We start from the raw sequence: 25,661 nt of genomic DNA on the forward strand, positions 1-25,661 counted from the left end.
CTGACACGAGGCTGATATCCATCTGAGAATAGAGAAAGAGACACAAGTTTAACTGTTCTCTTAACCTTTGTTTACCCTCTTCCACTCCCTGGCATTATTATCTTTCAGAGGCTGCAGGTGGCTCAGTTTTGACGCTACTGTGACGATTCTGGTATCATATGAAACTAAACGACCTAAGGCACCAATTGATACCATATCATGCTAACTAGTCAGGAAGGGGGTGAAATAACACTCCCAAAGTTAGGCTAAATTTTGGTGAGGGAAATACTGGAGTGGCAATTTTTAAAGAGGTTCCTTGACCTCTCATCTCAAGATATGTGAATGAAAATGGGCTCTAAGGGTGTCCACGAGTCTCCCATTTACAGACATGCCCACTTTAGGCTAATCCTCTGCAGTTTAGGACAAAAACCATGCAGTTTTTTGCATACTGTATAAATGTGTTATTTTCACCTATTCTAAAAATGGTGTATTTTAATATTTGTTCATACTGAGGTCCCCAGATAATTCAAGAATTGCATAACATGGATATGACTGGAAAGCTGAGACTCGTGGATTCAATGAGCCTATTGTATTGATGTGTGATAATGTTAGTCCCCATAGGAGCCATTTCATTGTAGTGAGACCGTTTTTTTGAAACTTGACCTCACTGTATAAAATGACTTATTGTGACCTTTAGGATAATCACATCCTCATGAAACCTAACAACCACAAACAAGAGACTGAGGACATTTAGAGGATGTTTGGGTTTTATAGATATACTGACCATAAAAGGTTTTCTGAGCAATTTATAGAACAGAAATGATTGCCATCCAATTGCTGTAAAATGCTATTCTTTTGATACCAAATCACAGCATGAATGTTTCTATGGTGTTCCTCAAGGTGTGTTAATGTGGTATTTTGGAGGGATTTTTGACCCAATTCTCAAGTGGTCAATTATTTTGTTTAAATTTTAAACCAAGTCTGTGTAACAAATGGCATTAACCCCAAAAAAAAAATACTGCAACAACCTCCCTGCAATGAGACGTAATTGAACATGGCAATGACCATCATGTACTCATATACTTCCATTATAATGTTATAAGCCCTTTCACTGATGAAAACCATTTCAATGTGGCATATACTGTTGAGTTGCTATCTCCCCCTACTGACCCCCCCTACACACACTCACACACACACACACACACACACACACACACACACACACACACACACACACACACACACACACACACACACACACACACACACACACACAGGGTCTATGGTAGGGTAGTGGGAGTAGCAGAGGTTAAACAAGATGTTCATCAGAGACACTGAAGGGAGAATACTGTGGCTTCAGACTTCAAGGGGATAAAAACTAAAAAACATCCTCACAGTTTTACAGAAAACTGAAGTTTGACATCAGTTTCAGTCACATGACCAGCCTGCTGAGAATGTGTCTCCATGGTAACACGTAAAAACAGAGCTCAGAGTTAAAACTCAGGAGAGTGACTCCTCTTCATTTGTCCTCCTCCTCCTCCTCCTTCTCCTCCTCCTCTTCCTCCTCCTCTCTCTCCCCCTCTCTCTCCCCCAGGAGGAGACACAGCTCTGCCAGACGCTGCTGCATCTTTGGGATCCCCGACAGCTGATTCTCCAGGCGCTGTTTCTCCTCCTGAGAGACGAAACACAATCAGGTTTCAAATGTTCTGTCTCTGTTAAACATGTATAAGTGAAACACAAAATGTGCCGGAGGCGTGTTGTAGTGGTGCTGATGGTAACCATGGTTTTCTATGGTTACCATAGTTACCACAGCCTCTGCTGCAGAACAGTTGACCTCTTGTAGTTCTACTGTCTATCAGGATGTCCAGCTGATTGGTTTGATCAGCTTTTAGTTTGTGCTGACCAGGATTTTTCTCTATTACTCGAATCATCTTTCAGTCTAAAAGGTCCATCAGAATTGTCTTGTTTTGTCCAACCATTAGACTTTCAAAATATGATCACATGACATAAAGTAGAATAAGACAGAAATGTTCCAATCTACTGGAATTCATTGATGAATCCACTAATCCATTATTCAAAGGTCATTTCAGCTCAAGTCAAGATGATATCAGAGGAGTCACATGACTATTTATAGAAATATATTTATATTCTGATCTCTTCTTCTTCTACTGATGGACATCAACATTTAGGACAGTTAACTCTTCTACTACCTATGGACATCAACATTTAGGACAGTTAACTCTTCTTCTACTGATGGACATCAACATTTAGGACGGTCAACTCTTCTACTTCTGATGGACGTCAACATTTAGGACAGTTAACTCTTCTACTACCGTTGGACGTCAACATTTAGGACAGTTAACTCTTCTACTATTGATGGACATCAACATTTAGGACAGTTAACTCTTCTACTACCGTTGGACATCAACATTTAGGACGGTCAACTCTTCTACTACTGATGGACATCAACATTTAGGACAGTTAACGCTTCCTCTACTGATGGACATCAACATTTAGGACGGTCAACTCTTCTACTTCTGATGGACATCAACATTTAGGAAAATTAACTCTTCTACTGCTGATGGACATCAACATTTAGGACAGTTGACTCTTTTACTACTGATGGACATCAACATTTAGGACAGTTAACTCTTCTTCTACTGATGGACATCAACATTTAGGACAATTGACTCTTGTTCTACTGTTGGACATCAACATTTAGGACGGTCAACTCTTCCTCTACTGATGGACATCAACATTTAGGACGGTCAACTCTTCCTCTACTGATGGACATCAACATTTAGGACAGTTAACTCTTCCTCTACTGATGAACATCAACATTTAGGACAGTTGACTCTTCTTCTACTGATGGACATCAACATTTAGGACAGTTAACTCTTCTACTACTGATGGACGTCAACATTTAGGACAGTTGACTCTTCTACTACTGATGGACATCAACATTTAGGACAGTTTACTCTTCTACTACTGATGGACATCAACATTTAGGACGGTCAATTCTTCTACTTCTGATGGACATCAACATTTAGGACAGTTAACTCTTCTACTACCGTTGGACATCAACATTTAGGACAGTTAACTCTTCTACTACCTATGGACATCAACATTTAGGACGGTCAACTCTTCTACTTCTGATGGACATCAACATTTAGGACGGTCAACTCTTCTACTTCTGATGGACATCAACATTTAGGACAGTTTACTCTTCTACTACTGATGGACATCAACATTTAGGACGGTCAATTCTTCTACTTCTGATGGACATCAACATTTAGGACAGTTAACTCTTCTTCTACTGATGGACATCAACATTTAGGACAGTTAACTCTTCCTCTACTGATGGACATCAACATTTAGGACGGTCAACTCTTCTACTTCTGATGGACGTCAACATTTAGGACAGTTAACTCTTCTACTACCGATGGACATCAACATTTAGGACAGTTGACTCTTCTACTATTGATGGACATCAACATTTAGGACAGTTAACTCTTCTACTACCGATGGACATCAACATTTAGGACGATCAACTCTTCTTCTAATTATGGACATCAACATTTAGGACAGTTAACTCTTCCTCTACTGATGGACATGAACATTTAGGACGGTCAACTCTTCCTCTACTTATGGACATCAACATTTAGGACAGTCAACTCTTCTTCTAACGTTGGACATCAACATTTCGGACGGTCAACTCTTCTTCTACCGATGGACATCAAAACATCAACAGTAATTCTACTCTAACTGAGGATGAGCTGAAGAAGAGGAGACAGACCTGCAGAGACAGACGAGTGGACGCATCCAGACGTTCAAAACGCCAACCACCTTCTCCATCAAACTGCAGGAGGTGAGAGTGGTACTTCCTGTAAGAGAGGAGAAGAAGATAGTAATATCAGCATCAGGGTGTGGCAGCTCACAAAAGTCAAACCTCTGCTGCCCTCTGTAGGCTGAAAAAGAAACTGCCTCATCTGATTCAGTTTCACAATAAGAATTTGTTTATTAGCCAAGTATGCAGCATACAGAGAATGTGTCTTGGTGTTTGCTCTCACAAGCAGCATAGAAGAATAAAAATTAATATAAATAGAACTAGAGTAAGGTAAAATTAATAATAATGAAATAAACAAAGTTGTACTCAAATTAAATTTAAAAAAAATAAAATCTTAAACTCATGTTTGTAAAGTGAGGACGTTTAGATTGGTCTTCACTTTTTTTGAGGCAGAGCTTTTAAGGGCAGTTTGAGGGTTCAGACTTGGTTTTAAGGTCAGAATTAGGTTGAGGGTCAGGGGATAAGGAACACATATCAATATAAAGTGTGTGTGTGTGTGTGTGTGTGTGTGTGTGTGTGTGTGTGTGTGTGTGTGTGTGTGTGTGTTCTGACCAAAGGGAGGGTCTGTGTGTGATTGACAGCAGGGCTATCCCAGCATCCTTTGCAGCCTGGAAGATGCTTCCCTCCACGTCGATGCTGACGGCACTCGTACATTCATCCAACAGAGCATACCTGGGGCTGGATGAGAGACACACACAACACAGCAAGACTGAGTGAGAGAGAGATTAGTTACAGCCTAAAGGAGGCTATCAGAGAAGCTGCTTTCAAAGTGTTTTCTATTGATCATTAGTCAGAATCAACAATGAGAAGAGATAAAGGTTTGATAACAGCTTTGTTACTGTCTGAGCTAATGAATCTGGGTATTTTGCTGACAGGGAACCATCTAAACTGGAGCTATCACATATCATCCCAAAATATCTGACAGTTTCCAGTCGGTAATTACCGATGGTAGAACATACGAGCCATCCCCATCCTCTGTTTCTCTCCTCCAGACAGAACATCCTTCCAGTCACTGACTGACTCCCAACCTGACAGACAGAAAGAGAGACAGAATTATTACAGTCACTCTGGAAACTTGTGCAGCCTGCTGATAGTTTGTATCAGAGGTTTTCAAAGTCGGATACTGTGGCCACCCAATACCCTGCCCATGAGTCAGTTGTCTGTGGGCGAAGACCTGTTTTAGTCTGTGTTTGTTTAGATTTCTAAAAAAGAACTGGCACCATTAAAAGTACATGCAACCTTAAAAGGTCAGTTGTCTGTGTAAGCCCTGTTTTTAGCCTGTATTTGTTTACATTTTTGAAAAATTGGCACCATTTAAAAGGCAGAGGTTTACATTTTTTCAAGCCTGTCTTTAAACAGTAGTCGGTAACCCAAATGAACATTGAAACGGACTATTAGAGGATCCCTTAATAATGCACTTCAAATGTGAGCAATGGGAGATAAAATCCACAGTCCTCCTTCTGTGTAAAAATGTATTTAAAAGATGATCTGAAGCTAATATGAAGCTCCAGCCGTCCAAATGACTCAAATCAAGTAGATATCTTTCAACGTTAGTCTTTTTAGTGCCAAAGTTCCTCTTTTTGTTACTATACTTCCACCACAGCTCAACAGGGAAACACTAAGAGGGAATTTGATGCTAAAAAGACTGTAAATGTGTCAGATATCCACTTGATATGACTAACTCAGACTGCTGAAGCCCCATAAAAGCCTCACATCTACTTTTAAATGACTGTGTGGATTAATCAATTCCCAATGTACCAATGTACCCAAGGATGGACAGTCAATTATCAATGGATTGCTTTGATACTGACAAAAGCTTTAAAATATGATGATTTGAGCCAAGTTCTGAAGTTGCAGGTTGTTTCTTTTCTCTTTGATTTTGAAGTGGAAATATGTACATTTATTTGTGATGGACATAGAGATAATGGCAACTTCTAAGAGCCTCTGTAAGTCCTATTGAATGTAAAAATTTGGTATCATGTCTGTGTGTTTAGGTTTGAGTTATGACCCTGAAAAGGAGCTCAGAATTTGGCAATATGGCAGTAAGTAGTACCTTAATGATCTTAATTAGTAACTTAATGAGCTGTGTGTCATTTCTACAGCTGCGGCGTCTGATCGTGTTGATAAACAGCTAAATTACACTAACTTATTTCCTGTTGTTCTGAAGACATCTGTTTCTATATTGGACAGTATATTTGTCACCCCCCCCCCCAACTCTCTACAGTTTGAAAACCAGACAAGTGTACAGTTTGTGAAATGATATAGATTATAAATTTAGTTTGCAGAGTTTCATGTTATGACTGAGACCATTTACCTGCAAATCAGCTGCTGATGCACCTTCATATTGATTAACACACACACACACACACACACACACACACACACACACACACACACACACACACACACACACACACACACACACACACACACACACACTGACCTTCTTCTCTGTCCAGGATGTAGAGCAGGTGGACTGTGCGAAGGATCTCTTCTAGGTCTGAATCTCTCATTCCTTTCTGAATCATCTCCTCTACTGAGTCCGGATAGATCACCTGGTCTCTGAGGGTCCCCTCTGACATGTAGGGCCTGTACAGCACACAGTACTACATCACTACCACAGTACTACTAGTGGACATAACAAGTCTAATAGCTGAAAACATTCAGCAAAACAGCTTCTTATGTTTAGTCACTCCATGTCTGAGCATCACTTTCACTGGTTCAAATGACAAATGTGTTTAGCTGCAGCTCACATCAACTTTTTTTGATGACAAAAGGAAACTTGTCTGTTGTTGATTTGTCAGTAGAACATTTTGAAATTGGTGAACATATTTCAGAGTAGTATGACGTGTCCTATGGTCTTGTGCAAGGCAGTGACATTATCATTATCAGACAGATTACCATGTGAATATCCATAGCTATGCTGATGATACATACATATACATTTCAGTTTAACCAAATGATTCAAACACTCTGATTTCCCTAATTGGCTGCTGGTCAGAAAACAGTAAATAGATCAGCAATTACTTTTAAAAGCTGAACCAGGACAGAAATATTTTGGTCAGCCCAAAAGAGATATACCGTTTGAAAATTCGGTAATCTGGCCATTCTGGTCAAATTGGAAATATTAAATCTTGAAGTCATCTTAGACTCTGATTTTAATTTTATACATCATAGAAAAGAGGTGACCAAAACATTTTTTTTTTAGATTTAAGGTAGGTCAGTTTTTAACTTTGAAAGATGCAGAAAAGCTAATTCAAATTGCTTTTTTGTCTAGTCAACTTGACTATAGTAATGCTTTTTCATGGGTCTCATTCATTTCCTAAGATAAAGAAGAGAGAGCATATTAATCCAGTAGTGACCTTTTGCTCCCAGTTTCTTTTACAATTTATTTTGAACAGTTTAAAGCTCTTAAGCTCCAGTAGTACCAATAGTATTGCCTCTGTGGGATGTAGAGCATGTGCTGTTGTACTGGACAGAACAGTAGTGGTACTAGTAGTGATAGTAGTAGTAGTAGTAGTAGTATTACCTCTGTGGGATGTAGAACATGTGCTGTGGATCTGGACGGAACAGGACTCCTCCATAAACAGGCCACAATCCACTGAGGATCCTGAACAAAGAACTCTTTCCACAACCGTTCGGACCTGTGATCAACACATTCATCCCCTCGTCCACCTGAGACACGCAGCCAGAGAGACCAACAGATATCAAATTTAGTTATTTACAAGAAGAAAAGAAAAACCAACACAATATTGACTTGTTTAATGGATTTTGACACAAAGCCACGATAGACTCCTCAACACCGAACTCAATCACTCACTATATGCTGATTATTGAGTTCTATTGTTGAATGAGATTGATCAGCTGTTATCAAATGATGTATTAGAAAAAAATACATTGAAACTCCATCACATGATTAAAGGTGGTTGTATATGGGGCAGTGAAGATGGAGATGTTGCCACACTGTCCACTTATCAAGTTTAACAGGTCCAGTAAGGGTGAATTAAATGCAAAATATTCAAAGTCCCCCTCTGCTCAGAAATGTTTTTCCTCTAGTTACATCAGTTGGATGTTTGAGCTTCGCTGTGCAGAATGATGTATGTGCAGAGTTTGATAGTAAAAGGCAGTTTTCATATTCATGTGATGGGGGGAAAGTTTCTCTTTCCTTATTGAAGATCTGAGTTTAAGGAGCAGGCAAACGAGCATGATTTAATGATTACATCACAACTAGTTTGGAGCCAATCGTAGTGTGATATAGTGTGATGTGGAAACTCGAAGGCTCCAGTACACAAACACCAAGAAGGGACTTTACAGGGAAGGAGACATCTTGTATCCAGTAGTTCAGCTAATAAGAATAACAATATATTCATAGATTCTGAAGATTTTTGAGGGGGAAGGAGTATGCCTTTTAATGTGGAATGTGGTTATTACACATTATACATTAGACATACATTATAGTTTCAAGCAGAGTATTTTTATTTGTCTTAATACGTGTCTTAGAAAGGGTCTTTAAACCTTGCATACTGTTCAGGGTCAAATTTGATCCTTTATTACATTTGACAGATGTAAAAACACCCAGAAAACACATTTCTTTTTTTAAGGGGAAGTTTTCCTAATAGGACCCGAATACACAAAAATATTCAAATCACATTTTTGTATATGCAAATGCCCAAATTTGACCTGTGTTTATTTAACAAATTCAAAAAACAGCATTCAAACATGTCGTTGTATTCTTCATATTCTATCAAATGTTTTCCTTCACCATAAAATAGTGACTGTGAAAGTCTTTTTTTCCACAGATGAACGCTCTGTTAGCTCTCTGACAGCTTCATTAAAGATTCATCAAACATTTATTAACAACTAATGAGGGAATTTGTGTATGTAAATTGGTATAGAGACTAATTATGAGTCAGAATATGAACAGTATGTAATGGTTAAGTCGTAAAAACTACATTTTTGAATTTTTGAGGAAATGACAACATCGTCCTTTTAATACCCCCTCTAGACATGTTTAAAGATATACAGTGGGGTCCAGAAGTCTGAGACCACTTTCCAACTTGAATGAGAAAATGGTCTCTTTGGACTTTTTTACCCCACTGAATGAAAATATTCCTAACCCTAAACCTTGTTAAAAAAATCTTTGAACCATCATCTTCTCCTTCTCATTCATGTAAAAATACAGAGTCTATGAATATGTAAATTATGTTGACTTCAAACAGAAGATCTCCTTTACCATAAAGTCCATTCTCAATGTTTGTGCACTGAAGGCTTCAAGTGTCCAAATCACACTTTAAATTGCATATTAAGATGAGCACAGAGAAACTTTCAAAATAAACTCTGCATTTACAGAAGATCCTTCTGCACAGTCTGATGTTTTTATTGGATCGTGTGAAGTTATATTATTTATCTGTATTGTCAGAGAACTCGTGTAACGTAACTAAACTCTAACTCAAACTCTGCCTGACAGAACGACTGAGAGCCGATGAACTGGCCCTCAGTCACTCTGAAGGTGACGACACTCAGAGAGAACAGACCAATCCCACAGCGACTGTCAGAGCGAAAAGGGTCAAAGGTTAAAAACCAGTAGACAGAGAGGAGTTTTTGTTTCCCTCAATGTTCCTCTTCTTCTTCTCTGTCATCTTCCATCTCTGTTTCCTGCTCTCCTCTCTCTCATCCTCTCTGAGGCTTCACCACAAGAATTTCACTCTCTATAAGGTCTCTATTGTGTCTCTACATACACACGCACACAGTGTTTCAGTAAATGCTAATGAGCTTCAGGCTCTGCTCTGAACTTTGATCTCAGTCAGAGATGGATGGAGGGAAAACTGAAGGAAAGAATGAGACCAGAAGAAGAGATTAAAGATAGAGAAAGATGGAAAAAAGGAGATAAAGGAGTGCAGAAGGAGGTGAGAGTACTGAGCATGCTCTGTAACTGGACACAGACTGTTGGAGGAGCAACAGTGACACCATGTGGTCAACAACACACACTGCACTGCTGTCAGGGTATCCATATTTACATGTACAAATTTAATGACTTTTAAGACCTTTTTAAAACCTTTTTCATTGCTGCCACAAAAGAATACGACAAATAAGACTACTGTATAAACAATTATGATACAATAATGATATAGCAAAACATTAACTTATGTTATCATTTATATGTGGGTAACTGTTTGTATTTATTCTCTGTAAAGCTTTTGTCAAAACAAGAAATAGTGGTGGAGACAGTATTTACATCCTTTACTTGTGTTGTAAAATACTACTGTTACTTCAGTTATAGTATGTTTTACTACGTTGTACTCAATGCAGGAAAGTGTCACATGTGACTGTTGTACTCATATAATATATTATGAGACATATAATAATGCAAAAGCAGGATTTTACTGTTGTAGTCGGTTGACATGGAGCTCATTTTGAAGTCATTTATATAGGACTGCAACTAATGATTAGTTTCATTATAGTTCCAACAGCTGATTATTTTTTACTTTAATTAATAAGTTGATTGGTTGGTCGTAAAATAAGCAGAAAATAATGATAAATAACATAAACTGATAAAATAAGTTAATGCCTTAACTACTACAATCCCAGACAATTTTAGAACTTGAATATCAAAAACTAAATTTAAGACATTTTAAGACTTTAAGGATCTGCAGGGACTGTGTGTGTGTGTGTGTGTGTATGTGTGTGTGTGTGTGTGTGTGTGTGTGTGTGTGTGTGTGTGTGTGTGTGTGTGTGTGTGTGTGTGTGTGTGTGTATTACCTGGATGTTGAGGCTGGATACCACCACGTCTCCGGTCGGCGTGATGATTGGCAGGTTCTCACAGCGAATCCCCTTCTCTACACTGATCACCTGACCTGCACACAAAACGGGATGTTATTTTATGTAAGCATCTTAAAACTGAAGGGCAACACGCATCAAGGTTTGGCACAGAGCTGAAACCAGGAAGTAAGCGTGTTATCTGGCTACAACACTGGTGGAGTGTTGAGATTAATATCTGCAATCAGAAAAAAAACAGCCTGCTGGTGTGAAAACAGACTGAGTGAGAAGACAGTCTGAAGTCAGGTTTTTATATCAGGGATCAACATCAAGTCAAACGTGGCTCTATCGGTTCCACACAGGAAACAGGATGCGGACCGTCAGAATAAAAACACATCTACGTAATTAGAGGAAGTTCTCACCAGACAGCATCTTCTACCCTCTGATAAAACACACACATATAGCCTAACCACTACCACAGAAAACAACCAGAGAGATATAATTAATACACTTTGAACTGAAAATCTGTCTGACAAATAAAACCCACAGCCGATAACATCTACAAAAATAAAATAAAAACAAACAGCTGCTTCGTCAATTAAAATGGACTCGGCAGTTTGTCTTGATGGAAGAGGAACAGATGACAAAAAGTATAAAAGCTATCCAAAACTTTATCAGTGTTAAATCTATCATTAACAAAATCTACAAAACTTCATAGAGTACAACAAAACACAAACAAGCCCTTCACATTCTCACCAGATAAATCTCTGTATGTTAACTTCAGCCTCATTCTATTGAAATATCATTAACCCTTACATACTGTTCATATTCTGCACTCTCGCAGTATGTAGTTTAGTAATAGTTTTTTAGCTTTTACACCACTAAACTGCTGCTATCACACAATATCATGTCCTATTTTACCTAAGACATGAAAATATAACACAGCAATAATGATTGAAATGTTATTTTATATATAAAGTGTAAAATGAGCAGAGCTTTATGGAGCTGTGGGGTTTATTGTATAACCATTAGAGCCATCAGTCTTCACTGCTACATCATAAAAAGAAATCCTCATAATTACTATCTTATTATAACTATTAACTATTCATTTCACTAAAACACATGGCAATAGATACGGAGATAATTTGACACAGTATAACATTTTAAAATGTTGGGGTTACTTTAGGTCATCTTATTTCCGGGTAAAAGAACATTTAGGATGTTTTTACAGCTCTAATAAGTAAAATGGGGTTAAATTAGACCCTGGACATTATGTAAGGGTTACTATATTTTCATTTATGTGCATTTTGGGCGACTTTAGATCTTTTTAAGCCATCAAATTCCAGGGTAAAAGACATATTTAGGGTGATTTTACAGCTATCAAAGGAGTATGTAGCGGTTAAAATATTCTAAAGTTTGTGCAAATCTTCATAACTACTATAACTACTAAAACACATGTCAATAGATACGGAGATTACGGAGAGATTACGGAGATTTGACCCAGAACAGCCTCAATGGACAAACATTTGTAGCACCTATACAAATGTATAACATTTTACAATATTTACATTTTTGTGCATTTTGGGCCAATTTAGGAAAAGTCATCAAATTTCAGGGTAAAAAAAACAACAACATTTTGTTGGTGTTTTTACAGCTGTCAAATGTCAAAATGGGTCAAATTAGACCTAAACAGTATGTAAGGGTTAAAAACGCTGCAGCAACCTCAGCTGATGGTCTTTAAACTCTAAAACATCATCAGCTGTAATTCTAGGACTATCTCCACCAGCCAGCTGACTAATCAGTGACTGTTGAACGTAAGAAAAACACAGCTGTAGTAGAGTTGCTGGAGTATCAGATGTAATTACTGCTCTTCTAGGGAGATGGTGTGTGTGTGTGTGTGTGTGTGTGTGTGTGTACCCTTTTATGATCAAAGCTGTCAAGAGCCGAACAATTTTCCAGCACAAAACACACACCTGCGAGAGAGAGCTCGATCGTCATGTTTTCCATAATCTGTGATCAAAGTTAAAACTAAACTGAACAATGACTTCTATGACACACATCCAACAGCTTTCACTCTCTTTCACTTGTGACGAGTCCTTCACAGTCACGGTGATCTTAAGTTTTTGAAATCTATTTGTGATGCAGCCTTAGAGAGAACTATGAGCAGTCATCTCCCCGCATATCGTTTTACTTTTAAACCCACAGCTGTTCTGCAGCATCATGACAGCATGTTGTCTCTTTCTGTAAATGTCCCATCAGGTGTCAATTAAGCTGTGAGAAACATTAGAGCAGGGCTGCAAATCACCTTCTTTTTATGAATTAAACTTTCTTGATTCTTCATTAAATGTCAGATAATGATGAAAAATGTTTGTGATGTATTAAAGTTGTATTTATGATCAAATACAGAAAACACAGCAACTGCAAATGTTTGATTAATTTTCTGTTGATCAATTAATAGATTAATACTCTAATCTTTGCAGCTGAGGTCAGCATGTTATATATTCCATGTGTGAAAAGAGCGTTGGATGATCCACTACTTTTATGACTCCTAACAGGTGCTTCAGCACTTTAAACCACAGTGTTTCTTTGTGGTTTTTAATGTCCTTCATTTAAAAAGGCTCATGGTACATTTTAACCCTTTATAGTTCACTCATTGAAATACTTGGAAATTCAAAATTTCAACCATAGAGAGTTATTGGGGGATATTACATAACTTTGCAAATCAAGGTCAATAAAATTACCATATATGGTTCCTCGCCGGTCTAGAGCAAAAACATTTTACAAAAAGTCTATATATAAAAAAGTCGACACGCTGAAGCACCCTGGTGGTCGAGTTGTTAGAGTGCATGCCACATAATCGCAGCGTCCTGGTTTGAATCTGCTCAGGGACCTATGCTGCAGGTCATTCCCCTCTCTCTCTCTCCCTGTTTCCTGTTGGCATCGCTGCCAGTTACTATCTAAATAAAGGCAAACAATCCACATGCTTTTACAACCTTACAGAGGCATGGGAAGGCTATTTTGGATGTTTACGGAAGTTACCAAATATAGTTATTTGCCCACTTAAAGGGTTAATGTGTATTGTTAACTATATGTGTCACTTAGGCTTGACATGCAGTGTTTGTTCAGGACAAGTTAAGCTGTTCAAAACTGTTATTATTTTATATGTGAGGACAGCTAGGAGGTTTTCTTTTCATGTGCAGATGTTTTCAGACCAGCAGAAATCTCCACAAATGCATAAATGAATTTAAATATATATACGGGTATTCTTTATTCTTTATAAACTGACAAAGTGGTTACTAGTCTTCCTGGGGTTTTCCTAGAGGAGATTGTCGGGGTTGCAGGGACGTAGAAACCATGTTGATGAGATTGATTTGCTGATTGTAAATTGTTCTATGTCAGCCAGCAAGGATCAATATGTTTATTGACATCAAAGTTAGATGCTGCTTTTGCTTCTTAACACTTCCAGTTTCCACACATGCATGGATGGATATAAGGAGCGTCTTTTTTCTCTCATTTCAAAGTGGTTTTATTGATGTTGATCCTGAACAGATCACAGAGAAACACACATTTGTAATTGTACAGTGTGTGTTTGATGTCTGTGTGTTCAGGTGCAGAGTTTGATGCAGATTTAAACCCTCGAGCTCGAAGGGTTTCGGACTTTTGAAGTTTAAAGACGAGTCAACAAAGCTTATGGATGCTTCAATGAAAACGCTCTACATGCTGCACACGTTTTTTAAAGGTGATTGTGGTGTCAGGTTTTACCTCTGATCTCCAGACGGCCACAGACTCTCTGCCCGTGCTGCATCACTCCTGGTTCTCCTCCTTCTGCTGCTGCTGCTGTTAACGCCTCCTCTTTCTCTGCAGAGCGACGGTAGACTCCATTATTCACGTCTTCAAACACATCCAGCAACTCAGAGACTCGAGATGTGTAACCTGCCAACTCTGTTACCTGGAGAGGAGGGGAAGTAGGAGGTTTTTTGCTTGCTTTTGGGTCTCCAGTTTAAATAAGTTGTTTTCAATAATAAAAAAGGGGAAAGAGGAGCAGAGGGAGAGAAAAAGAGAGGAGAAGAATCAGAGGGTCTGTACTTCCTTGTAGGAACTCATGATTCTCTCCACGGCGTCGGCTGCAGCATTCAGCAGGTTTCTGGCTATGGTGAAGGCCTGCGTCCTTTCGCTCACCAGCTCCTCCTCCTTCATCACCATGGCTGCCTGCTTCACCTCCTCAGAGTCTGATGACATCACAGTGCAAAGGTCACACAACTTTAATCACTCTGTATGGTTTAATGATCAGTGGGTTTGGCTTGTCTGTTGTTGTCTGTGCGTGTGTGTGTGTGTGTTGTTTTTTTTTATTACCATATTTGGAGTATCCTGTGGCGGTGATAATGGGCACGGCGACCATCACCAGTCCAGAGGCGCTCCATACGTACTTCATGAGGAACTGCTCCAGCATGACGTACCAGAGCCGCTTCAGAAGGATCTTATGAATCTGAGAGGACAGAGACATGTAGCTCCTCTGCAGCTGGGCCATCTCCACCTAAGAATCAAACACACCCAAAGTCAGCAGTCATACCACAGACAGGGACAGAACTAATTATAAAACAAATTCAACCTTGATTGTAACTATCTTCACATTATTTACTCTGATTATTATTTAAGGTGATACAGCAAAGTAATTTAAAGCAGCATTAACATATATATTTTGTCCACCAGGGGGCAGGCGTGTCAGATCTACCTTGTGTCCTCCGTAGAATGCGATCTCCTCTGAGTTGGTGATGATACGGGAATGCATGTACCTCAGCTCTCCTTTCCGTCGTGCCTCTTCAGCCACGAGCTTCCCGAATCGAGGCGAGCAGGAGCGCAGGATTTTGGCAGTGAGTGCGACCGCAATGCCGGCGATGACTGACGGCCAAGTAGTGTTGGCTCCTGCAGGGAGGAAGATCACAGTGATCTTACTCTTAATTGACGATGAAGTTTGGTGTTTAAAAGGTGGAAGTTTTGTACAGTTGATGTACTGAAAACTTTATATCAGGCTGAAATCTGCCAACCAGTCAAACCTGTTTCAACAGTTTGTTCTCCTTAAAAAACAGGTTTTTCAAGTATGTCTTAAAACAAGATCAGGAGCCCAAATGAACATTGAGACAGGTTTTTCTTGCTGTAAACATTCCTCCTGTTCATACTGACTATTAGAAGATAATGCACATAATGCACTTACAATGGAAGTGATGGAGGACAAAATCCCCCTTCTGTGCAAACACTGTATTTATGGGCCCCATCTTGCGATCGGTGCACAGCGGATGGCGGGCGTGGCGCATGTGTCTTTGTTAGTTTCCCCCGATGCAGTTGTCATTTTCTCGCCCTGCGCCCACGTTGTCTAAATAGCAAATGCACTTGCACCAGTCTGTGCGCCTATGGGCGTGTTGGCAGAGGAAAGCGATTGCGCTACTGACCAAAAAAAAACAGGTCTAAAGTCACTGGCGCATATGTCACTGTTATTTAAGGGGGTCATCAAAAAGAGTCCAATATGCTCCTAGATAGGTGGGTGTGCAGCACGCATACACTGTGCTTGTTAGGCACACAATGTTCTTGTTACGCAGACACGGACGCCACTCACTGTTTATTAAATCAGCTGATGACACCAGGCTGCTGCAGTATAACCACACACACCTCTACACTCATAAGACTGGTCCGTTATATCTCCATATTCTTCCTTTATATGAATTAAATGTCAGGTTAGCGCCTCATCAGCCAACTTTTTCTTTTCAGCAAAAGCAACGCATGTTATATTATTGAAACGCATTGCTGGGTAAATGCACCGTTATAATAGCAATCCTGGATATAAAAGGAAATGGGAGGTGACACTCTGACACTCGCGGTACGCCCAAAACAAGCCTATGATTAATGAGGGAACTTAAGGCCAACCCTTTTAGACCATAAAATAGCAAAATTGGATTTGTATACGCCCCAAAGGCACTTGCGCCACACGCTTCACGCCATGTGATCGTTAAAATAGGGCTCTAAAAGTTGATCTGAAGCTAATATGAAGCGTCAGTCGTCCAAATGAGTCAAATCTTCATCTTCTATGTTTCAACGTTACAGTGTTTTTAGTACCAAAGTCTTTTTGTTCCTATACTTCCACCACAGCTCAACAGGGAAACACTAAGAGGGAATATGATGCTAAAAAGACTGTAAATGTGTCAGATATCACTTGATGTGACTAACTCAGACTGATGAAGCTCAATAGAAGCTGATCATCTACTTTTAAATGACTGTGTGAACACACTGTGGATTTTGTCCTCCATCACTTTACATTGAAAGCACATTTGAAGGATTTTAATAGTCAGTATGAACAGGAGGAATGATTACAGAGAGGAAACATCTTTTACTGTTCATATGGACATCTGACTGCTGCTTTAAAACAGACTTAAAAATCGATGAACCTCCCCTGTAATAGACTTTGTATTCAACTAAATTGACCAAGCTCTTATTATTAGGCTCAAACCATCAGCACCAACAAACCCCTCCTCACTCTGACCTTTGGAGTGAGCGGTGCGCAGCAAGGTGTAGCAGGTGACGACCACGTCCAGGATGGGTTTGGTTAGGTTGGAGTAAAGATGAGCGATGGAGGCTGAAAACATGACGATGTCCTCAGTGAGAGACTGATCGGGATTGGACAGACGGCCGTCCATGTTACTGACTCGGTAGTATGTCTGAAACAGAAAGGGAGAGGGAGAGGGAGAGGGAGAGAGAGAGAGGGAGAGAGAGAGAGGGAGAGGGAGAGGGAGAGGGAGAGAGAGAGAGAGAGAGAGAGAGAGAGAGAGAGGGAGAGGGAGAGGGAGAGAGAGAGAGAGAGAGAGAGAGAGAGAGAGAGAGGGAGAGGGAGAGGGAGGAGAGAGAGAGAGAGAGAGAGAGAGAGAGAGAGGGAGAGAGAGAGAGAGAGAGAGAGAGGGAGAGAGAGAGGGAGAGGGAGAGGGAGAGAGAGAGAGAGAGAGAGAACAGTTAAAAAAAAAAAAAAAACAGATCCAGGATTTCTTTCTTTGCTTCATGTTGTTGCTGATCTTGTGCAACGTGTCATATGAGAAGAAAGGATGACGTCTTCACACCAGTAACAGTAACTCTCACAGTCTCTTCTCACAGTGAATCCATTGTTACATTTTCACACCAGTTTCATCATTTGACTGTTTTATAAAATCGCCACATGCAAAAAGTAGTGAAGTTTCATTCCTTTTAGCTCACTTGCTGTATGCATAGCTGGATATTCATTTATTCATCCATGAAAATGTTAAATCTAGATTATTATGGAGTTTTTTGAAATTCTTCGGGGTTGAAATAGTTTTTAAATACTTGTCTGATCTGAGAAGAATCCCTTTCACAACATTTCGTTGTTTATTTAAGTGATTTACTATCGTTGAGCATCAGAGATGAAAATGGAGATAATGAATGTGTTAGTGAAACACGTTAAACCTGCTGCTGCTTTGTTCTCTACGTTCATCTGACAGACTTCAGTTCAAACCGACAATAATGTTTCAGCTCTCATAGAGAGCGACATGTTAAAATGTAAGGAGGAGCACATTTCCCACCTGTTCACCTGTCTGCGTGTGTGTGTGTGTGTGTGTGTGTGTGTGTGTGTGTGTGTGTGTGTGTGTGTGTGTGTGTGTTACCTGGTTGGTGAAGTACAGCTCGTAGGCGTGGTTGACCAAACGGCTCCTGAAGCTGAGTGTCAGTTGACCTTCGAGGAATCTGATGGCACTGTTGATGAACGTGGCAGGAACGGCAACGAGGAGCCACTTAGACAGCTGGAGCACAAAGGCTCGTGGATCCTTCTGTACGATAGACTTCACAATCGCACCTGGAAGATCAATACTATTGATTATTAATTTGGACTGTTGATTAGACCGTTTAACATATTTTTCACTGTTTTCTGATGTTTTATAGACACAATAATTATTAATAAAGAAAATATTGATAATAACTGATAATGAAAATAATTATTAGCTGCAGCTTGATCACAAAATTCTGTTCAAACACAGAAACCAGAAACAAACTATACATGAACTATAAATTATAAAATATAAAGTACACTATAAACTAATAATTACAAACTACTAATTTTAAACTAAAAGCTGTAAATGATAAATATAAACTGTACATGATCTATATATTATAAACTGTAAATTATAAAATACAGATTACAAATTGCAAACTATTTAATATAAATTATAAACAGTAAAGAACAAAATATAAATTATAAACTATAAATTATAAACCGTAAACTTTAAAGTATAAATTAGAAACTGTAAATCATAAACCGATAAATTATATAAAATGCAAATAATAAACAATAAACTACAAATTTTAAATCGTCAGCTATAAAAAGTATAAATTCTAAACTGTAAACCATCGATTATAAACTATAAACAACAATTTATAAACTATAAAAGGGACATTAAAGATGACTTTGTAACAAACACACACTGACCGTCCAGCGTAGCGACGTAAATGGACAGAAAGGTTCTGGACATCAGAGTGAGAGAGTGCAAGGCGAGCAGTCCGACCTCTGGACACAGTAACCGTGGAAACAAGAGCTTCAACAGACGAGACAGTCTGAGGGCAAAATCCCTGTTCACTGATGGAGACCTGAACACACACACACAGTTAAAAAGGGGTTAAAATGAAAATAAACACATGAATAACTTGCACACATTCTGTTTTTGTGGACCCAGCATAACATTTCTACTTTTAAACCATTTTGAGAGAATGTATTAGAGGATTATGGCAAAAATGTCTAAGTGGTGTAACCATAAAAACTTTTTATATTAAATAAAGGTAATGGAATACAATTGTTCTAAATATACCTTTAATCAAGGGAATCATGTTAATCAGGAACCATTAAAATTTTTTAAATGCAGTAATTATTTGTATAAGTACACTTAAATTCAATAACCTAAACTTCTTCCCCGGAGTTGTCTGTGCTTTCTCGTCTCACAGGTAATCTGGGCCTGTAGACGTCCGGATGACAGATTCCAATCCCGGACCTACTAGCTTCAATGTTGATTTTCAATGTGCTTCTCTCTCTCTCTCCTATTCTTCCTCTCTCCTCTCTCTCTCTCTCTCTCTCTCCTATCCTTCCTCTCTCTCCTCTCTACCCCAACCGGTCGAGGCAGATGGCCGCCCACTTTGAGCCTGGTTCTGGTTCTGAGGTTTCTTCCTGTTAAAAGGGAGTTTTTTATTGCCATTGTCGCTAAGTGCTGCTCATGTGGGAATGTTGGGTCTCTTTAAAATTAAAACCTGAAGAGTACGGTTTAGAACCTGCTCTATGTGTAAAGTGCCTTGAGATAACTTTGTTGTGATTTGGCGCTATATAAATAAATATTGATTGATTGATTGATTAAATACACTGTAGGTGGATAAAATATGTAATATTTATCATTCTTTTGTGGTTACACCATTTGACATTTTCAGGAGCATTCAGTTTTTCTTTTGGTAAAAAATGGTGCAAATGTTATTTCAAATGATATAAAACCAACAAAAATACAAAATGTACATTTTAGCAAACTTGAATCTGCTTTTAAGACAAGATATTTTTCAATTGCTCATCTTGCCATCCACCTCACACACACACCTGCTGTCACTCTTCTTCTTCTCTTTTTGGTTATCAGTGATGGAGGAGGAGGCCACGTCCTCCGGGAGGTTAGCCCTGACCAGCTGTTTACCTGCTGCACTCCTCTGAAAAACACACACAGAGTTTACGCAGCGTTCATGTTTTAACGTAATCTACCATGAATGTGCGCTCGCATGTATGTGATTGGCTAACAAATCGTCTTGCCGGATGACATCGCATTGAGTTGAAGGAAAGAAATACGACTTTTTTGCTGAGCTGTCTGCGTTGTAAACCCACTGCATCAACACGCTGCCCCCATGTTGATCTGAATGCCACCGTACACTGTACAGGTTTGTGTGTGTGTGTGTGTGTGTGTGTGTGTGTGTGTGTGTGTGTGTGTGCGTGTTTGTGTGTGTGTGTGTGCATGCGTGTGTTACTCTCACCTGGACGATCCTCCTCCAGACGTGCGGCGTCAGTTTTTTGATGGCGTAGGCGGCGAGCATCACGGCCGCCAGCTTCCTGAGCCGGGAGCTCTGCCTCAGCTGAGCCGGCAGCTTCTCATAGGTCAGCTGCATGATGACGGACAGCTGACTTCCACCAATCAGAGGGCAGCAACAGCAGCGAGTCCCAAGAGTTCAGATCATGAAGACGTCATGTTGACTTCCTGCTGAGCTGAGAGAAGATTTAAATGTTAATACATGTTAAAGCTACCCTTACCTTTGTTACATTTACACATTTTTTTGTTTAGGTTAAAATGCTATTAATAAGGTAAAAATGTTAGAGAGTTCCACCAGGCATCGAAACTAATCATTATTCCATTCTCATAATATTCTGTGAAAACTCTGACCAATCATATCATTCAGTCTGAATAAGTCTTCTGCATTACGTAATCGTGAGCGCACCCCGACCCGGAAGAGAGTCTGTTGTGGATCCAAAGTATTATAATACATCCATGATCCACGGAGATAGCCGTAAACAGACAGTAGAGACTGAAAAAAGCGGGCCTCAGCTTCCACCTCCAGCCGCTCCCACGGGGAAAAAGAAAACTATTTGGTCTTCACTACTGTAGTGCACGTTCGCGGAGGGGGAAGGGGTAGGGGGGTGGAGGGGGAAGGGGTGGGACATAGGAGGGAGGAGGGGTTGTTGCTGTTCAAGTTTTTTCAAAGTGCTGTGTGAAATGCAAGAAAGGTAAGAGTCACTTTAATAATGAAAATGATCGTTATTCACAGCCCTGTGCTCCAATGCTGAGTATCGATATGTTATTGATCCTCAGTGTATATGTGGTCTGATCAGTATCACTGATACATTATTACTAATATAGCCACAAACATACAGTATTGATTAGCCTCGGGTTAATATCAGCTTAGTTCTGTTACTTGTTGAGCTGCAACACAAATGACAGAACAAACAGTTGAAAATGATTCAGCAACCACATGTGATAACAGATGTGATGACTCAATGCTTTTCTTTGTGATACATGACAGAAACCTGATCGATGGGAAATTACAACCACATGTTGCACCACCACGTTTCTACAGTAGCACAGAACGGACAAAATCAAACACAGGCCATAGAGACGGCCTTTCATTTGTTTTTGTGAGCTTCACAGCCACCGTAGGCTCTCCTATACGCTTAAAAAGGGGGAGGCCACTAAACCCTACAACTGGTCCTTTAAGTAAAAGTACATTAGTATTAAAAGTACATGTATATTTATCCTTCAAGTTTCAAGAAATTCAAGTTTGATATATGTTCATACGTTTTATTTTGTATATATTCTTGACTTCAGCTCTGCCTTCAACACTATAATCCCCCATAAACTAGTTCATAAACTCACCAACCTTGGTGTTTCTACCTCTCTCTGTTCATGGATTACGGACTTTCTCACCAACAAACCACAGGGTGTTAGGATAGGAAACCTGACATCATTAACCATAATCCTGAACACACCGCAGGACTCTGTGTGCTCATCCCGGCCCTGTTCACTCTCTTCACCCAGAGCTGTGTCTCCATCCGCTCCTCTAACACCACAGTAACGTTGTTCTCAAATGTGGAACACACTACTAACCGAAATAAAAACAACTCAAGATTTTAAAGGTTTTAAGAGGCCGGCTGAAGAATTTTAATACGGCATGACTTGAAATGTTTTAATTGTATTATTTAAACTGTAGGAAACCTGTATATTTTTTCTTTTCTTCTGTTACTTAAAGCCTAATTATGGACTGGAGGTGGAAACTAGCAACAGCTTTAATCTCTATATGCAGAACAGCAGTCATTCAATTAGTTTGTAACGAGTGGACATGGTACTATGTTAACTGACATTGTCCCTGTTAAATAAACAGAATAAATACAATAAATGTTATTGTTGTAGCTGCTGGAGGTGGAGCTAGTTTACACTACTTTATATACAGTTAGCTAGTTTAGTCCAGTGTTTCCCAACCAAAGGGTTGGGGACCTCCAAAGGGTCAGCAGATAAATGTGAGGGGTGCTGAGATGATTAACTTGAGAGGAAAGAAGAAAAAACAAAGTTCTGATACACAAATGTGTTTTCAGTTTGTTTGGTCTTTTTCTCTAATATTTGATTTTTGCTGAAATATTGGATCATTTGAACATTTATTGAAATGAAACCATGTGAGAAGTTTAGAGGGAAAAATCACTATTTGGTGGAGCTGTTAACATCTCATAGACATCTGAAATGGGAGCCTGACTACACACTGCTTTTTGTAAGATGTCAAAAGACAAAAAGGTTGTAAACCACTGGTTTCATCTTTAACAATGTGTTGTATTTTAAAAACATGTTATACTATCCATTGTGTCCAATCTTCATCTGAAAAGTAACTAAAGCTGTCAAATAAATGCAGTGGAAATGAAAATATCTGCACAATAAATCATTCATCAGTCACAGATGATAAGCAAGATTAATCCTTAATGAATCTGCAGAGAGCTGAGAGTTTATTAATCAGTTTTTACATTTAAATGTGAAGATTGCAACAGTATTGTTTTGAATCTTTGAATAAATATGGATCAAAAACTCAATAGAAAATAATATGTATCAGCTGCACTCAGTCATCAAGTTTCAAGTTAAAAGTAAGAAGTATTTAGAGTGTATTTAATGCTTTCAAACGTAAAAATGGGTCAAATTTGACCGTGAACAGTATATGAGGGTTAAGTAAAACTACATAAATATTATCAGTGATGTAGTTAAAGTATTACCGTAAAAGTACTTAAGTATTATGAGCTTGATGTAGTTAAAGTATTACAGTAAAAGTACATAAGTATTATGAGTGATGAGTTAAAGTATTACAGTAAAAGTAGTGCTTTAGTCTCAAGCCCCACCAATATATTAGTCAGCTGATATTATCACAGATATAGAGTATAAAGTAGAAAGTAGCATCACATGTAAGTACTACAGTAAAGTAGAGGTACCTGAACGCACCACTGCAAGCTGTCACTCTACTTTAATAACAGACTAATTACACGACTTTTACTGACACTTTCTATGCTGCTAACGCTATTATCTTCCTCTAATGGACCAGTATATCTGTCTCTTCATCTTCTGCAGATATGAGTCTCATTTAGTCCGATAATTAATCTTTAATCTTTATCTAAAACTCCCATTAAAAGAGGAAGTCACTCACTGAGTTCACAGCCTAGTTACAGTAACCATGCAGGTGTGACCTCTTTGTCCTTTAGAGGCACTTTTATAACAAACACACATAGTAGTCAAAAATAAGTTTCTTACCTCTTTCACACGCCGGTAAAACCCCCGTTAAACCCGAATAACAACAGCCGGTGGCGATGCAAGAAACTTCAGCTCCGGTTAGCTCCGGTTACCGTTAGCACCGAGCTACCGTAAATATCAGTGTAGCAGCGCAGCTAACTAACACTAAACACCGCAACACCGATCTACCGTAAATATCAGTGTAGCGGCTAACTGACACTAAACAGCGCCGAGCTACCGTAAGTATCAGTGTAGCAGCGCAGCTAACTAACACTAAACACCGCAACACCGATCTACCGTAAATATCAGTGTAGCGGCTAACTGACACTAAACAGCGCCGAGCTACCGTAAATATCAGTGTAGCGGCTAACTAACACTAAACAGCGCCGCGCTACCGTCCAGTCACTGTCTCCCAAATAAAAACAAGTGACTTTAAAAGTATATGTCGACTGCAGATCCGGTTACCGTCACCGCTGAGCTGTCATGCAACCGGGTCAATAGTTGAACCCGGATTTAAAACCCGGTAGCGAGCAGTGAGCTAACCGAGCAGCAGGCACTGTGCTGTTTTTCTGATCTGCACATGAAAAGGTTCAAAGTTTCCGGTTTAGTTTCCTTCATCGTGATGCCATTATCTGAGTTTTGCAAGCATATGGTGACAGGTTTACGTTTCTTCTCTTAGAACCGTATGTTTATTTAATTCTTTGAAGCGTTTTATATTGTTTAATAATAAACCTCAGAGGTGACAGGAGAAAGTTGAGCATACGTTTACCTGACAGGACCGCATCCCAATACTGACAACACCCTTCCTCTGCTGCGCTCTTGCACACGTCCTCTGTCAAACTCATTATAGTCCAGGGTCCAATTTGATCTCAAGTGGGCCAAACCAGTAAAACCATTGCATAATAACCTATAAATAATATATGATATATATGCATGTAATACACATGATATATGTTGTATAATAATGATTAAGTCTGTCTTAAATCAACAGTCTGGAGCCCAAATGAACATTAAAGCAGTTGTTCTTGCTGTAATCATTCCTCCTGTTCATACTGACCATTAGAAGATACTTTCATAATGCACGTACAGTGTAAGTGATGGAGGACAATAATCTACAGTCCTCCTTCTGTGCAAAAAATGTGTTTAAAAGTTGATCTGAAGCTAATATGAAGCATCAGTCGTCCAAATGAGTCAAATCAAGTCTTCTATGTTTCAATGTTAGTGTTTTTAGTACCAAAGTCTTTTTGTTACTATACTTCCACCACAGCTCAACAGGGAAACACTAAGAGGGAATCTGATGCTAAAAAGACTGTAAATGTGTCAGATATCACTTGATATGCCTAACTCAGACTGATGAAGCTCAATAGAAGCTGATCATCTACTTTTAAATGACTGTGTGGACACACTGTGGATTTTGCCCGCCATCACTTTACATTGAAAGCACATTTGAAGGAGATCTTTTCATAGCCTAATAATAATAATAATAAACTATTTATAGAGTACTTCTAAGATACAGTTGCAAGGTGGTTGAGGAAGTATTCAGATCCTTTACTACCAATACAGAAATGTAAAAATACTCCATTACAAGGAAAATACCTGCATGAATAACCCTACTACAGTAAAAGTACATAATATTATGAGCTTGATGTAGTTAAAGTATTACAGTAAAAGTACATAATGTGGGTTTGCAAAGTGTAAAAGGCATTTATTAGATTATTTTTGTGTGTGTTTCAGCTTTGCGTCAGTAATTATTTTCATGTCAA

General features: G+C 39.1%; 2 protein-coding genes across 2 annotated transcripts in view; one reads left to right on the plus strand and one right to left on the minus strand.

The window, feature by feature from the left end:
• The window catches only part of irak1 (interleukin-1 receptor-associated kinase 1), a 416,029-nt gene that overhangs the window by 267,098 nt on the left and 123,270 nt on the right, over positions 1 to 25,661 (plus strand). The gene's annotated exons all lie outside the window — the stretch shown is intronic.
• abcd1 (ATP-binding cassette, sub-family D (ALD), member 1) lies at positions 1,499 to 24,050 on the minus strand. Its single transcript, XM_062427342.1, has 17 exons — positions 23,920 to 24,050; positions 20,624 to 20,852; positions 20,202 to 20,305; positions 19,059 to 19,216; positions 18,241 to 18,428; positions 17,115 to 17,289; positions 15,315 to 15,505; positions 14,936 to 15,116; positions 14,669 to 14,811; positions 14,345 to 14,531; positions 10,586 to 10,680; positions 7,356 to 7,501; positions 6,270 to 6,415; positions 4,770 to 4,854; positions 4,379 to 4,504; positions 3,776 to 3,863; positions 1,499 to 1,651 (listed from the first exon to the last, which is right to left on the minus strand). The coding sequence occupies exons 2-17, from the start codon at positions 20,753 to 20,755 to the stop codon at positions 1,499 to 1,501; spliced, it is 2,298 nt and encodes a 765-aa protein (XP_062283326.1). The 5' UTR covers positions 20,756 to 20,852; positions 23,920 to 24,050.

The sequence above is a fragment of the Scomber scombrus genome, chromosome 10 (assembly GCF_963691925.1).
Source record: "Scomber scombrus chromosome 10, fScoSco1.1, whole genome shotgun sequence".
Taxonomy (NCBI): domain Eukaryota; kingdom Metazoa; phylum Chordata; class Actinopteri; order Scombriformes; family Scombridae; genus Scomber; species Scomber scombrus.